The 19,650-nt window shown below is 41.6% G+C and overlaps 1 protein-coding gene across 1 annotated transcript in view; it reads right to left on the bottom strand.

Annotated features, from left to right (window-relative positions):
* MALRD1 (MAM and LDL receptor class A domain containing 1) overlaps positions 1-19,650 on the bottom strand; it is a 500,726-nt gene that overhangs the window by 41,486 nt on the left and 439,590 nt on the right. The window contains exons 34-35 of the mRNA XM_044295614.1: positions 14,603-14,725; positions 13,250-13,316 (exon numbers count right to left, since the gene is read on the bottom strand). Of these exons, the coding sequence (XP_044151549.1) occupies positions 13,250-13,316; positions 14,603-14,725 (190 nt within the window). The remainder of the gene's footprint in view (positions 1-13,249; positions 13,317-14,602; positions 14,726-19,650) is intronic.

The following is a 19,650-nucleotide window of genomic DNA, read 5'->3' as shown; positions in this document are numbered from 1 at the left end:
TTATGTAGTAATTAACTTCCCAATACATCTCAATTCAATAGGTAATGATCCATTTACAGATCACATGGAGCAGGAATACACATGAGGTTTCAATAAAAACTGGGGTTTTTTTCCGTTTCATTGGTTACCCACACAGAAAAAAGGAAGTTAAACTGTTTGCTGACATGTCTCTTGCGGCTTGGACAGATGCCTATTTTCTTGATACGGTTGCCAAAACCTGACGGGAACAGACAGATAATATATTGAGGCTGGTTGTCTCGGTGCAAATTAGGAGCCACAGATTGAGCGTGTATTCTGTGGTGACTGCAGACAGACCGCATCTGTGGTATTGTAATGAGCAGTTGTAGGCATTACAATCCAAAGCTTTCAGTGGAGACACTTATTTTGTGGTCACATTGTAACAGAACAAGGTACTGTCTGAGCTGATCAGGAATATGCATGCAGGTTTGACGTTTCTTATATTAATTTGCAAAAAAAAAAGTCATCCAAAGTCCAAGTGCCCGTCTAATTCCCAATGGAAGGAGATATTATTCTGTTTACATTGTTACTACTTATGCCAGTTCAAAGGCAGCCATGTTCAGTTCAGTTCAATAGGATTCAGTGACATAAATGAGGCGTAGGGGGCAAATTGACTCATGCCTCAGTGATATCACTGGCTGCTAATAGACTGGCTGAACATTCAGCCCACATAATTATGGACTACGTTGTTTATAGGCAGTGGGCGCTCATTAATGGTTGCTGGTAAACATCCATTTAGTTTGGAATATGCAAGACGATTGTGCTCTGGAAAAATGTATAAACCCTAATCCTAATGTTTCTACTTTAGCAACGTCCAACAAAAACTTATAAAAGTTTCCTTTGTCTTTCATTGCCAAGCACTGTTTTGTCTTAGGGATGGAAGTAAAGTTAGAAAAAACACATTCACGTAATATGAACTGGATGGTCTCAAATAAACAATTAAGTCTTTTTGGAACAAATCTCAAGTTATCTTTTTCCTAAGAGGGGCTAAAGCCAAAGCTCACTGACGCTCCCTGCTGAGTAAAGTTGGCCATACCCTCTGGATGTTTGATGGCCAAACCAGCCAATTTCATAGCGAATGGTTAACAAGCTAAAGCCTTATTCACACGTCAGTGTTCGGTCAGTGATTTCCATCAGTGATTGTGAGCCAAAACCAGGATTGGAGCCTTTACAGAGATAAGGTCTAAAGGTTCATGCAGATGGACACGTGCAACCCGTAAACAGCGGGTCCACAATATATGGGCACAGGCAGTGTGCGTTCCGTATCTTGGATGTGGACCCATTCACTTCCATTGGGGCTGCCACCTCAGCTTTATTAGAATCCTCAAGTTAAAGGGTTTGACTCCTCCAGAAAGGGAATCCGAGGCTTCAGGGTATAAAGAACCTCATGGCCACACACGTCTGTTTGGCAAATCACTAGTCACAGTGGTGACCTACCTCAGCTAGTGCTTTTTTTGAGGAGGTATCTCAAGGCATTTCCTGCATCTTGGAATAGGACCAGGAAGTACAAATTAGCGGTGACCTGGTGGAAGTCATAATGGGATTGGCTGGGGATCGGTAAGTTGAGTATTCTTTCATTTTCTTTTTATAACACTCCGAGGTCTTTGTCAATAAAATTTTCCCTTGAATAACTCCTTTAAGCCTATGGTCTACACCACTTGTTTAAGACCTACCAACAAGTGTAGATACATCTGGCGCAATGATCTTTGATCTTAGTCGAAAAGGCCAAGAACTTCAAGAAGCAATACTTTCTTGCTTCTAGACTTCCCAGTAACATATCACAAATACTATATGAAAACTTCAGTCCAATTCCCATACATTACTTTGGGTTGGGCCAACATAGTGGTCTACAAATCGGCCATGTAAGGTGACTCGTCTGAGCTGTGACAATTTCAGCAACTCGTGACACAACTTATTCCTATCTTGAGAAATAATTCACCTACATCCCAATCTAATATGTTATTAATCTGCTACTGTGTAAATGCAAAAAAGGCGAGATAATTAGCTTAAATAAATTGAAATACTGCTGGTTATCACCATTAAAACTTCCCGAAAACCATAAAACAAATGAATAAAGCTGCTAGTTTCTGACAAGTTTCTGTATTAATTGCATTCAATCTCATTTGTGTCAGCGTGATGTGAATTAAAAGAGAGGAATGGCCATAGTAAAGATATATGTCTAATTTACAACAGAACAATAGGTATAATGAAACATTCTCCTCCGACGCTCACTACGCCAGCATCTAGCTAACACAACGCTCTGTGGTGTTTGGTAATCCTTTCATCTCTCATCTTCCCACACAATGAAAATAAATTATATTCACTGCCTCCAACTCAACCCCAGCCATTTAAAGGGGTGATTTACATTAGAGAGTGTAGGTTCACTTTTAATAGTATACTAGGAAAATCCTTTATACATGTGCTGCTTGTTGGGTCTTTAAATATCGCTCCAACTCAGGAGCTGATTTTGTGCCATACCCGGCAGGTACCGGCAGGGTCCGTGATCAGAGACATCAATCACGATCATTTAAAGGACATCGGTCAGCAGATTTGTCCCTATGACACTGGCTGACCTGTTACATGTGCTCTTGGCAGCTGAAGGCATCTGTGTTGGTCCCATGGTCATATGTGCCACTTTGCTGAGAAAAATGATGTTTTGATATATGCCAATAAGTCTGTAGGCACAATAGGGGCATTGCCATTACACCAAGAGGCTCTGCTCTCTCTGCAACTGCTGTGCCTTCTGTACTTTAATTAGAAGGCCAGGCAATGTAAATAGGACCACTCCTGTCTGGTCCTGTCAATCAGAGTGGAGAGGGTGCAGCAATTGCAGAGAGAGAGTAGCCTCTAGGTGTAATGACCGGTTCACGCACAGGGAGGAAAACAGGGAAAGCCCTGCCTAAGGGAGAGGGAAAGGTGGTGACCCCTAACTCACCTTGCGGCTGGCACCTGACTGCCCTGACGTCCCTAGACGGGTTCCTCACCCGTGCGGCGATCACGTGCCTAAACCCTGGCTTTCCCTGAAATGAGCCCTAGATAGTGAACGGGCCAGGAGGATCGCTAGTCCTCACCACTGCACTAAGAGGGAAACACCAGGGAGAGGACAGACAAACACAGACAAACACAAACACCCAGGTGGACGACAACAACTGTCTACAAAGGTCCAACAGGGATCCGGAGGGTAGCGTTCTGAATCAACAGTCAGAGAACGCAGCAACACAGCTCCAGTGGGTCAGGATAGATGTCCAGGCAGGAAGCTCTATCTCTGGCAACCAGAGAAGTGTGAGAGAGGAATATAAGGAGGTTTGGGAGTGCTGGACAAGGAACAGCTGAGGAGAAGGAGCTACGGATCCCTGAGTGAGCCAAAAGGGTTTGCAAAGCAAACCCAGAAAGCTACCATAAGGAAAACAGCCCTATCTTAAATAGAGCGTGCAGCGAACCGCTGCGACTTCCTGACCCCGGGTATAACGGAGTCAGGCGTTGTTCTCGATACCCTCGTGACACTAGGTGTAACGGCAATGCCTCCATTGCTCCTATAGGCTCATTTGTATATTTTACCACTTTATTTTTCCCAGCAATGCGGGCACATATGAACATGGGAGCAACACAGATACCTTCAGCTGCACTTGGCACATGCAACAGATCAGCCATATGTGCTTTAACCTCTCAGATGAACTGCTCAATTTTGACCATGGCATTTGAGAGGTCATATACTGGGAAAAGATAGTGGCAGCAGCTTGATTATTTTGACAGCTGGGAGTAAGGTTAAGGCTCATGGGCCAGCAATTGTAAAAATCATAGTAAGCCCTGCCTCACGTAGAGCTTAATAGGAACATATTTCCATAGACTGCTATAGCAAACTGTTGAAGTCTATGGCATAAGTCATCTAATGACAAGTGATCTAATGAGATCACAAAATGTTATCAATAAAAACTACAGCTGGCCCTGCCAAAAAAAAAAAGTCCACTATCATAGATGGAAATGTATAAAAGATAAGAAAGTCAGAATATAGCTTTTCAATGAAACAGATTATTTTTCAAATTTCCGTTTTTGTTCTTCCACTTTAAGAATATTCTCACAATAGTTTACTGATACCAAAATGTCATGAAGCTGACCTACTGTATATTGCATTCCTAAATGGTTAGCTCTACACGTGTGTCCTATACAATACACAGGAAGCTTATCTTAGGAGGAAGTGGGGCAGCAGGAGTATAAAAGATCTCTGCATATATCTAACATTTTGGGCACTGGCTAGCAGCTAAAGATAGTAACATAGTACATAAGGCCGAAAAAAGACATTTGTCCATCCAGTTCGGCCTGTCATCCTGCAAGTTTATCCAGAGGAAGGCAAAAAAAACAAAAACCTGTGAGATAGAAACCAATTTTCCCCACTTTGATGAGAATTGATTTCAGATTAAGTGACTGTTTCTTTACTTTATGCTGCATATGATCTGTATATGACTTTTACTATTGCTTAGTAAAGGTACCTTTACACGGGACGATATTAAAGCAGATTGTCGGGAAGGAATCGTTCCTTCCCAACAATCTGCTGCTCGCTAGTGGAGGAGACTGCTGCATTTACATCAATGATCTCCTCCAGAGTATAGGGAGGAGCGATCACTAATACCATCGCTCTTCCCATTAGGGATTTGTTGTTTGCTGGCAGCAGATTGTGTTTACATGGCACAATCTGCTGCCAGTAAACGATCAGATTGCCCAATGATCGTTAGCAATAATCTGTGTGATTTTCAGCCAGTGTAAAGGGCACTTAAATCTTTTATTCACTTAGCCATGGTTTAAAAGTATTTATTCCCGTACCTTAGAATCCACAGTAAATCAAACAAAAATTATGGCAATTTGGTATCATTCTCATCATACTGACCTGAAGAATAACGATAATGTGTCATTTTTATTGCACAGGTAACATTGTTAAAGCAAAACCTGTAAAACAATGGTGCAATTGCATTTTTCTTTTCCAATTTCACCCCATTAGTCTTTTTTTCCAGCTTCCCAATGCATATTAAATGGTGCAATCAATTAAGTGAATGGAAAAATTAAAAAAAAGTTATGCTTTTTGAAAGGTAGGAAGGAGAAAAACAAAAGCAAAAAATGAGAACTTAAAAACACAAAATGCAATCGCACACTGCAACCAGCACTCTGCCCTGCCTTTTTGCTGGATGTTGAATAAGGCATTGGTGTACATTTTGGCCAAAGCGTAATAAGCCACTCACCACGTCAAGGTCGCCTTCATGAGTGGTCCCTAACACTAGTTCCTACCTTTTATGGGCCATGACAGCCACATAAAGTCCAGGGAGCGCAGGTACAGCATGCACGCCAAGCACACTCTGCTTTTAACCCCGTCCGGTGCCATTACAGCTTTCATCGGATCCAGGGATGCAAGTACCAACATGCATGCTGGGCCCACTATATACTTCTCCTGGAGCCTAATGGCTACTGGTAGGTGCTATATAAGCAGACTCAGTTTTATACTGACTTTAAAACCAGCCTCCAGGGGGCAGATTAACTGGACAGGTGTGCTTGACTGCTTGGAGATCGCCACGCCTCCAATATGTACTACAAAGAAAAAATATGGCGATTGCATTTTGTGTTTTTACGTTTGTATCTGTATTTCGCCATAGCAATCTGCACCTGCTAGGGGTTGTGCGGGCTGAATCTTCCATATTTTTTCCATATTTTTTCTTTGTAGTACGTATTGGAGGCGTGGCGATCTCCAAGCAGTCATGCACACCTGTCCAGTTAATCTGCCCCCTGGAGGCTGGTTTTAAAGTCAGTATAAAACTGAGTCTGCTAATATAGCACCTACCAGTAGCCACTAGGCTTAAGTAGCCATAAGTATATAGTGGGCTCAGCATGCATGTTGGTACTTGCATCCCTGGATCCGATGAAAGCTGTAATGGCACCGGACGGGGTTAAAAGCATAGTGTGCTTGGCGTGCATGCTGTACCTGCGCTCCCTGGACTTTATGTGGCTGTCATGGCCCATAAAAGGTAGGAACTAGTGTTAGGGACCACTCATGAAGGCAACCTTGACGTGGTGAGTGGCTTATTACGCTTTGGCCAAAATGTACACCAATGCCTTATTCAACATCCAGCATAAAGGCAGGGCAGAGCGCTGGTTGCAGTGTGCGATTGCATTTTGTGTTTTTACGTTTGTATCTGTATTTCGCCATAGCAATCTGCACCTGCTAGGGGTTGTGCAGGCTGAATCTTCCAAAAAATGAGAACTGTTTATGGTGCTAACAGGTTAAAGTAAAAACTCCTATAGTTAGTAAAATGGAGCTACTAATAAAAAAATATATAATAAACATCAGATTTCAACCTGGACTAAAACTTACCATTAAAGGCATTCTCCGGGATTTTAATATTGATTACCTATCCTCGGGATAGGTCATCAATATCAAATCGACAGGGGTCCGACACCAAGCACCCCCACCTTTCAGATCTATGAGGAGACTGTGCACGCAGTGGGAACGTGCTGTGTCCCTTCTCTCTTTCTGCTCTCTGCTGATATGTCTATGGGACAGCAGCAGCAAGCAGAAAGAGAGAAGGGAGATGGCCTATGCACACTGCGCGCACCTTCCCTTCATACAGCTGATCAGCAGGGGTGTCGGGTGTTGGACCCCCACCGATCTGATATTGATGACCTATCCTGAGGCATTCCTGCATTGCTAGTGGAGGTCTGGAAGAAACAGTGGTGCTGCTCTCGTACTTGTGTCTATCTTCAGGACAGGTCATCAATGTTAAAAGCCCGGGGAACCCCTTTAAAATATATCCCAAGTCAAAGTCAAAATAAAGTCCTAATAAAAACCTGCAACAAGCTGTACCAAAAACCAAACAAGCTGTAGTTGTATACTTTATTAAAATATATCCCTTTATAAATATAACAGAAATATATATTTGAAATAATATAATTAAAAATAAAAAAAATGAATATTTTGCAAAATATTTGTAGATAACATACTGTAAATTCCATGAAGGTATAATAGTATTTGCAGGAATTACATCAGAAAATAAGAGTGCCTGGGTAGTAATAAAAACAACTTTTTACTGAAAATCCTTCAAGCTTTATTCGCTTCCTGGGATATAAACCTCCCCAGGGTTCTGCTTTGATTTCTGCAAGCAGAAAGAAATGCAGACAAAAAGATGCTGCACTTAAATCTCCCTAGCACCAAACCATAGCATAATCCTCAAAAGAAAAACACTATAATCTATGAGTACACAGACAATGATGTAGCCCAGGTTTACCCCTCCCTGGTCATTGCTTCAGAAACAGTCCTATGTTTTATTCATTTGTGCCTAGAATTTTGTTTGCCTCCAGAAACACCACATTTTTCTGCAAAGAGTCTGACCTAAGGAAAATCTTAAACATATACAGTAAGGTTCCTTTAATCCATCACCAGATGAATATGATAGCTGCTGGATTACTAGATAGACTATTTGATGCCACCACCACGAGGTAGTGATGAGGCAGATTCGCTACTGAAAGGGCACTGAAATTATGGTAAAATGTACTCCAAAAAGACTGGCGGACATGCCATACATCACATTTATTAACCGTGTTAGATACATTTAGATACTTTTTCTGACAAGGGGCATGGCTTTAAGGTTAGGAGCATTGTTTAAATGCACCAAAAAATGCACCAAATTTTTGCTGCATATTTTTTTGTAAACTAAGCCAATAAACAGATGTAAAAAAAAAACTAGACAGTCTAAAAATGCACCAGATTTATGAGCTAACATCATCCACTGTGATAAATCTGGTGCGGTTTTAAAGGGGTTCTGCACTTTGTTTAAACTGATGATCTATCCTCTAGATAGATCATCAGCATCTGATCGGCAGGGGATCCGCCACCCGGGTCCCCCGCCGATCAGCTATTTGAGAAGGCAGCGGTGCTCCAGCAGCGCCGCGGCCTTCTCACTGTTTTCCGCCGGCCCAGTGACGTCACAACTAGTATCAACTGGCCTGGGCGGGGCTAAGCTCCATTCAAGTGAACAGAGCTTAGCCCCGCCCAGGCAAGTTTATACAAGTCGTGACGTCACTGGGCCGGTGGCAAACAGTGAGAAGGCCGTGGCGCTGCTGGAGCGCCGCTGCCTTCTCAAACAGCTGATCGGTGGGGGTCCCAGGTGTCAGGCCCCTGCCGATCAGATGCTGATGATCTATCCAGAGGATAGATCATCAGTTTAAACAAAGTGCAGAACCCCTTTAATGTCTCAGTGTTAGACAGTATTAGCAAATCTGCCTTTGTGTATTTAAAGTGGAATTGTCGCCTCTCCTGACATATGTCTGTTTTAGAAAATAATTGTATTCCCTACAATATAACAATTGTGGAGCATGTTTTCTTCAAGGTTTTTGCTGTGCTATTCCTCTGTTATTCTTGATAGAAAGTTAGGAATGAATTGACAACTGGGTGTCACCAGTTAAGGGTGTGTCCCTACCCACTCTTACACTGTCCAATCAATACTGACAGTATTACACTGTGCAGAGACACACCCCTTTGACAAGATGAATGGTAGCACCAGTTAATACATTTCCAGGAGGAATAACAAAGGGGTGGCACAACATGGATTTATGAGAAAAGATAATTGGTTTTCATGGGGAATACAATTCAGAATTAAAGCAAACATGCGAGGAGAACTAACGGATCCTCTTTAAAACTCACTTGAACTGGTAAAAAATATTCGGGAAGAAAGTCCAGTATTCAAAATTGTCACAGAATGTTTTGCAATACACAGTCAGGTCCATAAATATTGGTACATCAACACAATTCTAACATTTTTGGCTCTATACACCACCACAGTGGATTTGAAATGAAACACACTAGATTGGCTTTAACTGCAGACTATCAGCTTTAATTTGAGGGTAAAACCCTTGGTAGATCTCCTACTGCTGGGACCCCCATTGATAAAAAAAAAAGGAGAACCTATACCCCTCATAGCCCCTGAACCCAGGGGTGCACCACCAATGAGGCCAGATGAGGCAATCGCCTCCGGCAGCACCAGGTAGGGACAAGAGGGGGGGCAGCCGAAGGGCCATCGGCTTAAGGGAAGTGGTTAGGTTAAGAAACTGCATTGGAGAGGGAGGGGCGCCATTTCAGTTTTTGCCTCAGGCAGCAAAAAGGCTAGGTGCACCCCTGCCAAAACCCCTCGCATCAGATCGAGAATGCAAACTGCTAATCAATTAATCTCTAAGGGAGTACAGCGCAGGAACTCCCATGGAGCTGAACAGCAGTGCATATGCTCAACCTGCCCTCCGTCCATTTCAGGGTGGGGGGCTAAGTGGTAGGGGTTTTTTGTTCTCTTGATCAGTAGGATTCTTAGTGTTAGGACCTGCCCACCAATCTAATAGTTATCTCCTATCCTGTGAATTCCTTTAACTTATAATTCCTTAATATTATATCTATAAATAGATTTGGATTTTGTAAATCAGTCAACCCCATCAAATACCATACGGTATGCACTAAAGTCTGGTGTACAGTAAGGATCATTTTGAATTTTATGCAGAACAGTTTTATTCTTTACTGCCGCAAATAACAAAAAGTGACATGACACACTCGCTAGTCTAATGTACAATATTGCTGCATAATGCGTCTAAACTGGAAATATCACTAATATCTCGGAGAACATTCACATCATGCAGCCAGCAAACAAGAGGCCCATGCTTTCTCTATCACATAACTGTCAGAATGGCCACTGATTAATTTAATAAATCAATGCATATTACCCTGTATGTACCTAATACAATTTTTATCCATGGCCGCACAGTTATATTACTGCCTGGAGAGGGTTATTGTGGAAAAACAGTGATGTATCTCGCAGCATGAATGCATTGATGTCTGCTAAATAATCTATTTGAATTCTATTCTACAGAGATTTGATACGTTCAGTTCCATAACTGCTAAAATTTCCACTTGGGATCTTAGGAATCGGCTCCATGAAATCACATATAGCATCTTAGACAGGCTATTGCCGAATGATTAATGACTGCATTGAGCAGCAAAAAGTAGGTTGTAAAATATCATAAAAATGTTGGAAATTCAGAAATGTGGACTGTCATATGCAGGCACAAATGTGATATTCGCAGCTAAATACTGACGTTTTTCACAGTACTGGGAAATTAGTATATGTTATTTTAGTGCCTTAAAGGGCTTCTGTCACCCCACTAAAGTCATTATTTTTTTTTGGGCTAGTTAAATTCCTTATACTGCGATATATGAAAATATAATGGTGTTACTTACTTTCCTTCAGCAGTTTCTTATAAAAACAAACTTTTATAATATGTAAATTAGGTCTCTACCAGCAAGTAGGGCGTCTACTTGCTGGTAGCCGCCGCAAAAAAAACGCCCCCTCGTCGTGTTGATTGACAGGGCCAGCGGCGATCTCCTCCTCCGGCCGGCCCTGTCAGCATTTCAAAAATCGCGCGCCTGTGTTCATTCGGCGCAGGCGCTCTGAGATGAGGAGGCTCGCCTCCTCAGAACTCCCTCAGTGCGCCTGCGCCGATGACATCACCGAAAGAGAAGACGTCATCGGCGCAGGCGCACTGAGGGAGTGCTGAGGAGGCGAGCCTCCTCATCTCAGAGCGCCTGCGCCGAATGAACACAGGCGCGCGATTTTTGAAATGCTGACAGGGCCGGCCGGAGGAGGAGATCGCGGCTGGCCCTGTCAATCAACACGACGAGGGGGCGTTTTTTTGCGGCGGCTACCAGCAAGTAGACGCCCTACTTGCTGGTAGAGACCTAATTTACATATTATAAAAGTTTGTTTTTATAAGAAACTGCTGAAGGAAAGTAAGTAACACCATTATATTTTCATATATCGCAGTATAAGGAATTTAACTAGCCACCCCCCCCCCCAAAAAAATGACTTTAGTGGGGTGATAGAAGCCCTTTAAAATAGGATTAGCACAAATTGCATCAGTTGTTTTCCATCCTCCACAGGGCATAATGTAAAGCACCTGCACAGCTGGCAGTCGGTACTTTAATAGCACAAATACAAGCTACTGTATCTGTGTAAGAAATGCCTAGTTACTGATAAGAAAATAACCACAGCACATTCACTGTTTAATTTAAATGAATGCAAAAATGATTGTCTTTCTTTATGTTGCTAAGTCCTGCTTTCCCCACCAAACATAGAGAAAGCCAGAGAGCCCTGCTTCTCTGCTCATACACAGAGAAAGCCAGAGAGTCCCGATTCCCCTATCATTCATAGGGAAAGCCTGTCATTCCAGCTTCTTCGACTTATAGAAAAAGTCTGTCAGTTCTGCTTCCCCTGCCCATACATAGAGAAGGCCTGTGAGTCCTGCTTCCAATAGAGAAAGCCTGTGAGTCCTGCTTCCCCTCCTACTCATAAAGAAAGCCTGTGAGTCCTGCTTCTTTATGCATTCATAGAGAAGACCTGTGAGTCCTGCTTCCAATAGAGAAATCCTGTGAATCCTGCTTCTCTGCCCATACATAGTGAAACATTGAGTCCTGCTTTTCCGCCCATTTATAGAAAAAGCCTGTAGGTTTTGCTCCCTCACCCTTAAAAAATGAGTGACAGTTCTTTCTGCATACAAACTTTGTCAAACACTGTTTTTGGGTTGGAGAAGCAGGATTCACAGGCTTTCTCTATGGACAATCAAATATGACCAAACCTAACATTTAAGAGGGCCTGTGAGCTGTCCTAATGTGCCTCTTTTAGTAATAATTTGCAAACTCCATTAAATAACAATTCTGGAACATTGTGGCCGTTTCTCTTCTATTTTTGCTAGAGATTTATTAACTAATTGACAACAGAGTGTTACCTTTGTTACTCTGTACACTCTGATACTACACAGTTTTGTACTTTCAGCACTAATTGGACAGTATCAGACTGTACAGAGTAACAAAGATAACACTCAGTTGTCAATTAGTCACATCAGGAGAGCTCACAGGCCCTCTTAAATGTTAGGTCTGGTCATACTTGATTGTCCATAGAGAAAGCCTGTGAGTCCTGTTTCTGCTCATACACAGAGAAAGCCAGAGAATCCTGATTGCCCTATCATTCATAGGCAAAGCCTGTGAGTCCTGCTTCCCCTGCCCACTCAAAGAGAAAGCCTGTGAGTCCTGCTTCCCCTGCCCACTCATAGAGAAAGCCTGTGAGTCCTGCTTCCCCTGCCCACTCATAGAGAAAGCCTGTGAGTCCTGCTTCCCCTGCCCACTCATAGAGAAAGCCTGTGAGTCCTGCTTCTCTGCCCACTCATAGAGATAGACTGTGAGTCGGGCTTCTCTGCTCATACACAGAGAAAGCCAGACAGTCCTGATTCCCATATCATTCATAGGCAAAGCCTGTGAGTCCTGCTTCCCCCAGCCAAACAGAGAAAACCTGTGAGTCCTGCTTCCCCCACCCATACAGAGAGAAAGCCAGAGAGTCTTGTTTATCCCTCTACTCATCGAGAAAGCCTGTGAGTCTAGCTCCCCGATCCCCAAACATTGAGAAAGCCTGTAAGTCCAGCTCCCCCCCCCCCCCCACTCATGAAGAAAGCCTGTGATTCCTGCTTCCTCTGCCCACTCATTGAGAAAGCCTGTGAGTCCTGCTTCTCTGCCCACTCACAGAGAAAGCCTGTAAGTTCTGATTTTCTGCTCATACACAGAGAAAGCCAGACAGTCCTGATTCCCCTATCATTCATAGGGAAAGCCTGTGAGTCCTGCTTCCCCCACCCATACAGAGATAAAGCCAGAGAGTCTTGCTTCTCCTTCTACTCTTCGAGAAAGCCTATGAGTCTAGCTCCCCGATCCCCAAACGTTGAGAAAACCTGTAAGTCCAGCCCCCCCCCCCCCCACTCATAGAGAAAGCCTGTGAGTCCTGCTTCTATATGCATTCATAGAGAAAGCCTGTGAGTCCTGCTTCCAATAGAGAAAGCCTGTGAACCCTGCTTTCCCCCCACCCACTCAAAAATGCCTTTCAGTCCTATGTCCCCTGGCCACTCAGAGAAAGCCTGTGAGTCCTGCTTTTAATAGAGAAAGCCTGTGAATCTTGCTTCCACCCACTCATAAAAGTACATTTCAGTCCTGTGTCTTGATTGTCCATAGAGAAAGCCTGTGCCAGCATCATGTACAAAACAAGTGTCTACTAAAACAGACATGTCAGGAGCATTGACAGGTCCTCTTTAAATGTGGTGGGAACATCACTGTAGCTTTTGGTGAAGTGTATGGTAATTATGCATGTAATGCCATCAATACTGATTTGAACATTACCTGCATACAGGGACTTCATTGTTTAGTGAACATTTTCCTCCATTTCTGCAGTATGCTTTTGGACATTCTGGAAAATAAGAATAACATTATAAGCAATGTTTGTACTGGAGATCACCTGAACAGGGCCTCCACATAGTGCTACCATGAAGCTCCATGCTCTCTCCTAAAGGCAATTGTTCTAGTGGAGAACAACAATGAAAAATATTAAAAAGAACTTAACCCTTGTCTTAACCATAAAAAAAAATCCTATGGACCGACAAGAAAATTAGACATGGTTATCTGCTATTTTTATCATTCATTTCTAGATGACATTTTCACTGCCTGGCCCTGTCAATCATAGTGCAGAGGGCGCAGCAGTTGAAGAGAGAGCTGAGCCTTTAGGTGTAATGGCAACTGCCTCGTTCCTCCTAGTGGATCATTTGCATATATGAAAACATAATTTTTTCTCTACAATGCGGGCACATATGAACATGGGACCAACACAGATGCCTTAAGCTGCCAAGCGCACATGTAACAGGTCAGCCGGTGTCATGGGTACAAATCTGCTGACAGATGCCCTTTAAAGCAGACATTTTTCACCTATCCACAGAATTGGTAATAAATGTCTGACCGCTGGCGTTTTACTGCTGGAACCCCCACCAGTTACTAGAATGGGGGAGCACTGAACTCGGATGTTTCTTTCAGCCTCCAAAGACACAGAATGGAGCAGCAGGGAGCATGTGTTAACGCCTCATAATTCAAGCTCCCCTCAGGACACCCATGCAGTGAAGAGAAACAGGGGTGGCTTAAGACCCCCCATTCTACAAATCTTGGAGTTTCAGTGATCTGGCATTATCATCTACAGTATCACATAGGTGATAAATGTCCTTCATGGCATACTGCAATTTAACAAACATACAATATAGGTTGATGGATCAAAAATGATCCACTCTCTCGCTGTAGAATTAGTTAAAATCAACTTTCATAAAAGACAAATACATAATTTTTAACATAATCTCCTCTGCTATGTCAATTCATTTGTGACTGAGGTACAAGAAACAATGGCCGCCCCACTTGTGATTGGCACGAAAGAAGAGCAGCGTGCAGTGATTCTTTTTTTGTAGTCTGAGGGTATGTCTGGTTTCTTGAAGACTTTGTGCACGTCCACCCACATCCTCGACTGATGACATCACTGAGTGTACACATGAACAGGAAAGCTTGTTGACAAATGGACAAAGTGTATTGAAAAGCAGGAAGATTATGTTGAAAAATGATATATTTGTATTTTCTGGAAGTTGATTGAAGTAAATTCTACAAACAGAGTGCGGATCATTTTTAACTCACCCACGTACATAGTTGCACAGGATTTAGTACCTGAACATCCAGACTCATCAATGAGATCACTGCAGTCTTGTAATCTGTCACAACGTTTTTCAAAAGGCACCCAGGTGTTCGAGGGAAGGCACATCACTGAGCCATTTTCAGCCATTATTGAAGCTAAAGCAAAAGAGACAATTAAAAAATTTCAACTTGAAGTTCCTCAAACATTCATTGTCAATGTATACCATGCTTTATGTAGAGACACTGGCCATTGACAAGGACAATGGTAAAACCCACTGCCACCTTTCCTTGGCATATCCTGAGATGTGTGGAATCAGATGATCGGCTTTAGGGAAAACAAAATTTCATGATACTCTGTTTGGTGACGTATATGCTATATGTGGTCGTGATGTAAAGTGCAGCCTGTCAATGTTTTGTTAGCATGTAATATATTGAATTTGTGAATGGAGTCCTCAATGAAATTCACAGATAGTTAAGAGTGGACTTATCAGAATTTCCAGAAGAAGTAACAAATGAATGGCACAACACAGAAAAGATGCTCCAAAATTATTATTGCATAAACAGTGTTTTTACACCACCCTTCCCACGCCCCCGTTTTAGGCGGGGAGAGAGCAGGGCCAGTGGGCTCAGCACATTTATCCTCATTCACGTAGAGTTTTCTGGCATGACGAATGACAGCAATCTACGGGAGCTACGAGGCTGCTGTAGATTTCAGTCTGGCACATGTCCTGCTAGAGGATGTACCAAGTCTATGAAGAGGCCTGCTCCTCAGCACACATTTGCGACAGAATAGATTTAGATTTTTTTTTAGAAAATTGCTGTGGAGAGAATAATAAATTTGGCGAATCCTCTAGCTGATCAATGTGCCCCTCAATGTTTATAGGGGTTGTCCCGTCTGGGATACTTATGGCGCATCGATAGGATATGTCATAATTTCTAGATAGGTATGGGTCCCACCTCTTAGACCTGCTCCTATCACAAGAGCAGGGCCCCAAAGTGCACAGCCAATCTCCATCTACTGCAATGGGACTTCCGAAAAGAGACGAGCACTGGCTCAGCTATTTTCGGAAGTATCACAGCAGTGACCGGAGAGGATTCTGCGCACGCATAGTGAGCTCTTCATTAGTGGTGGGATCCTTTTATGGAGACAGGAGTTGGGAAGCACACCTATCAGAAAGTTATGACACATCCTGTCGATATGCCGTAAATGTCTCAAATGCACCAAACAAGTGTGAACCTTAGAATTCCTTTTCATCAGTAAAATATTTTTGCTCTCTCTTACAGTCTTAAACTTGAATACAATTACAAGACAAATATTTTATGATAGATTTCATAAAACTGAATGAATCAGCGACAAGCATTTAGCCAACTGTTCATAACATAAGGCTTTATAGAAATGTACCCTTGTTAGGCATTTAATGTTTTCCATTTAACAGCAGGGTGAACTAACAGCCGCTAGATCTCTAATGTGTGAAAACGAGTGGGCACGTACCGCTTTTCGCTCACCAGAAGCTACACACAGAGGTATATGCAGGAAATGTATTTTTAGGCTACAGATTGTAAAATGGAGAACATTTCCTATGCTACAGAATGAAAGTGAGTGTCCCTGTAAATTACTGCCATGTTGTAAAAGACACAAATAATTTCAGTAAATGGTGGTAAAATTGGTGCACAGTAGCACAGTGGTTAGTGCTGGGCCCTAGGTTCAAATCCGCCCATGAACAACATCTGCATGGAATTTGTATGGGTTTCCTCCCACACTCCAAACATATACTGATAGGGAACTTAAATGGGTTATCCCATGATTGATGTACAAAATGAAAATGAGACCTCAGATAGTACATGACAATCTCTTTCTAACAAAGCTAGAACCAGCCCTGTACCTCACATGGATCCAGAGATCTCCACATTCATTGCTTTGCTAGATTTATATCAAGCTGAAAGCTCAAGGGGAGTGTCTTTTGTGCTGCTGCTCAGGGGGCGTGTCCATGCTCTCCCTATCACAGCTCAGGAGGCAGTTGGAAGATGAAACTGAGCATGTGCGGCCATCTCCATGAGCCGGACAAAGAAATAAGAAACAGAAACAAATAGCAGGTGGCGCTATACAAATACAATTTATTGAATAACTCAGTAGCTATATAAAATTTTTAATTACATGCAATTACAAAAGTATTCAGATCCAGGTGTTGGTTTGAAAACTGTAGAATATTTTTTTGTGGGACAACCCCTTTAAGACTGTATAAGACCTGCAGATTAGGCAAGAGATTGTCAGGAGGGAAGTGTTCCTTCCCAGCAATCGCCTGCTTGCTGGGGGAGGAGACCGCTGCTATTACATGCAGCAATGTCCTCCTCAGTATGGGAAGGAATGATCGCTAATGCCATCGCTCATCCCCATACTGAATCATTGTTTGCCAGCAGCAGCTTGTGATTAGACACCAGAATCTGCAGCCGGGAAACAATGATTTTTAAACTTGTTGAAAGATTGGGATTGCCCGATGAAAAAGCGTTTGCTTGTTCATAGGGTAATCGGCAGCAGTATTACACTGCCAGATCATCGCAAAAGAGCATTACTATGAATGCTCGCTAGCAATCATCTGGCAGGCTTTAGATTGTGAGCTTCACTAGAGACAGCAAGCAATGATAGTTTCTGTAAAGAGCCGTGGAATAGGTCAGCGCTATATAAGTGAGTAAAATAAATTAGAAATAATCATGGTGAAAGTGTATTTTTCCGAAGATAAGGAATGATTTGACTAGAGATGAGAGAATTGATTCAAAATTAATTGGATTAGTCATAAATTTCACAAAAATTCTTCTGACCAACGAATTTTACTTTTAATGAATCGCGCAAAGCTACACTCACCATTTTACTGTCAAAATGCAAAGAAAACAGGGTACTGAAGATTAAGTTGGAAGATCACATGACCCTGGGAGGGGCCCTGTCCAGAAGGCTCGCCCACAATTCTTTGCAGGCATCCTGTCAGCCAATCAAAGGGGCTGGATATTGGTTGGTCCATTAGGCAAAGCACAGATGCCTCTGTGAGCTCAGCCAGTGATGTGTGAGGATGTGCCTGCCATTTCTCTAGCAGACACCTTTTAAAGACAGAAGCCAATTTTGCAAGGACAGTGTAGGGAGTGTAAGGAAGCTATGTTAAATAGATTTCATTAAAAGGTAGAACAGTGTGTGTTTTACAGCAGGGAAAGCTGTTCATGTAATGCACTTCAAGAACAAAAATCCTGCAACACAATTTATTTTTATTTTTTCTGTGCATGAGCAACCAATGTTTTATAGACATATTATCAGCACCGCCAGCAGCATATATTTTGCTGAATATGCACACTTTTCTTTCTTAAAATCAGTTTGCTACCATTTAAAACAAAACATTTCAGTCTGTCGATACCAGCGTGAAAGCAGAAGGGAATCTTTAATTGAACCTCTGTTAATTACTGAAAGACAGCTTCAATGTTGCTACCATTTATAAATGTGCAGTTCAACGCATTTTAGTGCATCAATATACCATTGTAAATTGTTAATACTAGTGTGCAGTGTTTTTGTGGAAGAAGACTGTTAATTGAACCCTAATTAGTAGTGATTAGCGGCAGGGGTCATATTCGAATTCGCAATATTTCGCGAATATTTTGTAGAATATTCGTTGAATATTTGCAAATTCGAAAATTTGCGATTTTTTTTTTTACTCGAAAAATCGGAAAGGTAATGATTGTGTAATATGCAAATTTTCGTAATTCGAATTCAAATTTTTTATTGCGAATTTTTCAACTTACAACTATTAGACAAAGAAGATTATAGCACTATATTAGCTAAATTGCTCTATATTCAATTTTTTTTCGAATATACGCTATATTGCTATAACTTAGTTTTTTCGAATATTCGTAATATTCTAAAACAAGAATATATAGCAATATAGTGAATATTCGAAAAAAACAAATATAGAGCAATTTAGCTAATATAGTGCTATAAGCTTTTTTTTTATAGTTGCAATTTTTTTCCAATCTGAACTTCAGATGAGAAAAAAATTACAACTATTAGACAAAGAATATTATAGCACTATATTAGCTAGATTGCTCTATGTTCTTTTTTTTCCGAATATTCGCTATATTGCTATAACTTAGTTTTTTAGAATATTCGTAATATTTTAAAACAAGAATATATAGCAATATAGCGAATATTAAAAAAAATGAATATAGAGCAAAATTCGCAAACACTACTACTCCTAAAGTCAAGTATATTGCAGCCTTCTTATTGGCCCACAAGCTAGAAGCAAAAAAAAAAAATTAATATTCAAAATTACGAATATATATAACTATAATTGAAATATTCGCGAATTTTCAAAGTACCTATATTCGCAATAAAAATTCGAAATTCGAATATTCGTGATCAACACTATTAATTAGCAAAAAATAACTGCTGCGATTTTGCTACTGTTTAATAATCAATGTGCCAAACCTGTGACTTGTCATTGATTAAATAGGCCTCATAATAAAATTAAGGTAAATGACAGAGTGGAAAATGAATGACTCATGACTCTTCATCTGTAAGTGAGAATATGGCTGGCTGTAGTAGTGCAAACAGCAGTAGCAGCACAGGCGGTACCACCCATCCAACTCATAGTAGTAGCAGCAGGCCGCAGTCTTCCCTCACTGTGGACTGGATGGCTCTTTCCTCCTCCCAGTCACAGCAGGATGATGTTAATGTCACTTCTGAGTCTGACACTGTGCCTTGGAGCCAGCGGTCAGCTCCTATCTTCTGCTCTTCCTTCTTGTGACCACAGAGAAGCCTTTCACTTATTAGTGATGAGCGAGAGGTGCCATATTCGATTTCGCGATATTTCGCGAATATTCGATTGAACATTCGTCTTATATTCGTTGAAATCGAATATACGTCATTATTCTATTTATCGCAAATAATATGCGATTTTATTATTTGCGTATTGCGAATTTTCTTTTAACTGTATAAGGCAACGTTCCTATGGCTATGGCTAGGCTAATATGTGTATTTTACCAATATTCTCTATATTGCTATAACTTTGTTTTTTAGAATATTTGTAATATTCTAAAAAACTAAG

Source organism: Bufo gargarizans, chromosome 5, assembly GCF_014858855.1.
Source record: "Bufo gargarizans isolate SCDJY-AF-19 chromosome 5, ASM1485885v1, whole genome shotgun sequence".
NCBI lineage: Eukaryota > Metazoa > Chordata > Amphibia > Anura > Bufonidae > Bufo > Bufo gargarizans.
This window is presented reverse-complemented; position numbering and strand designations above follow the sequence as displayed.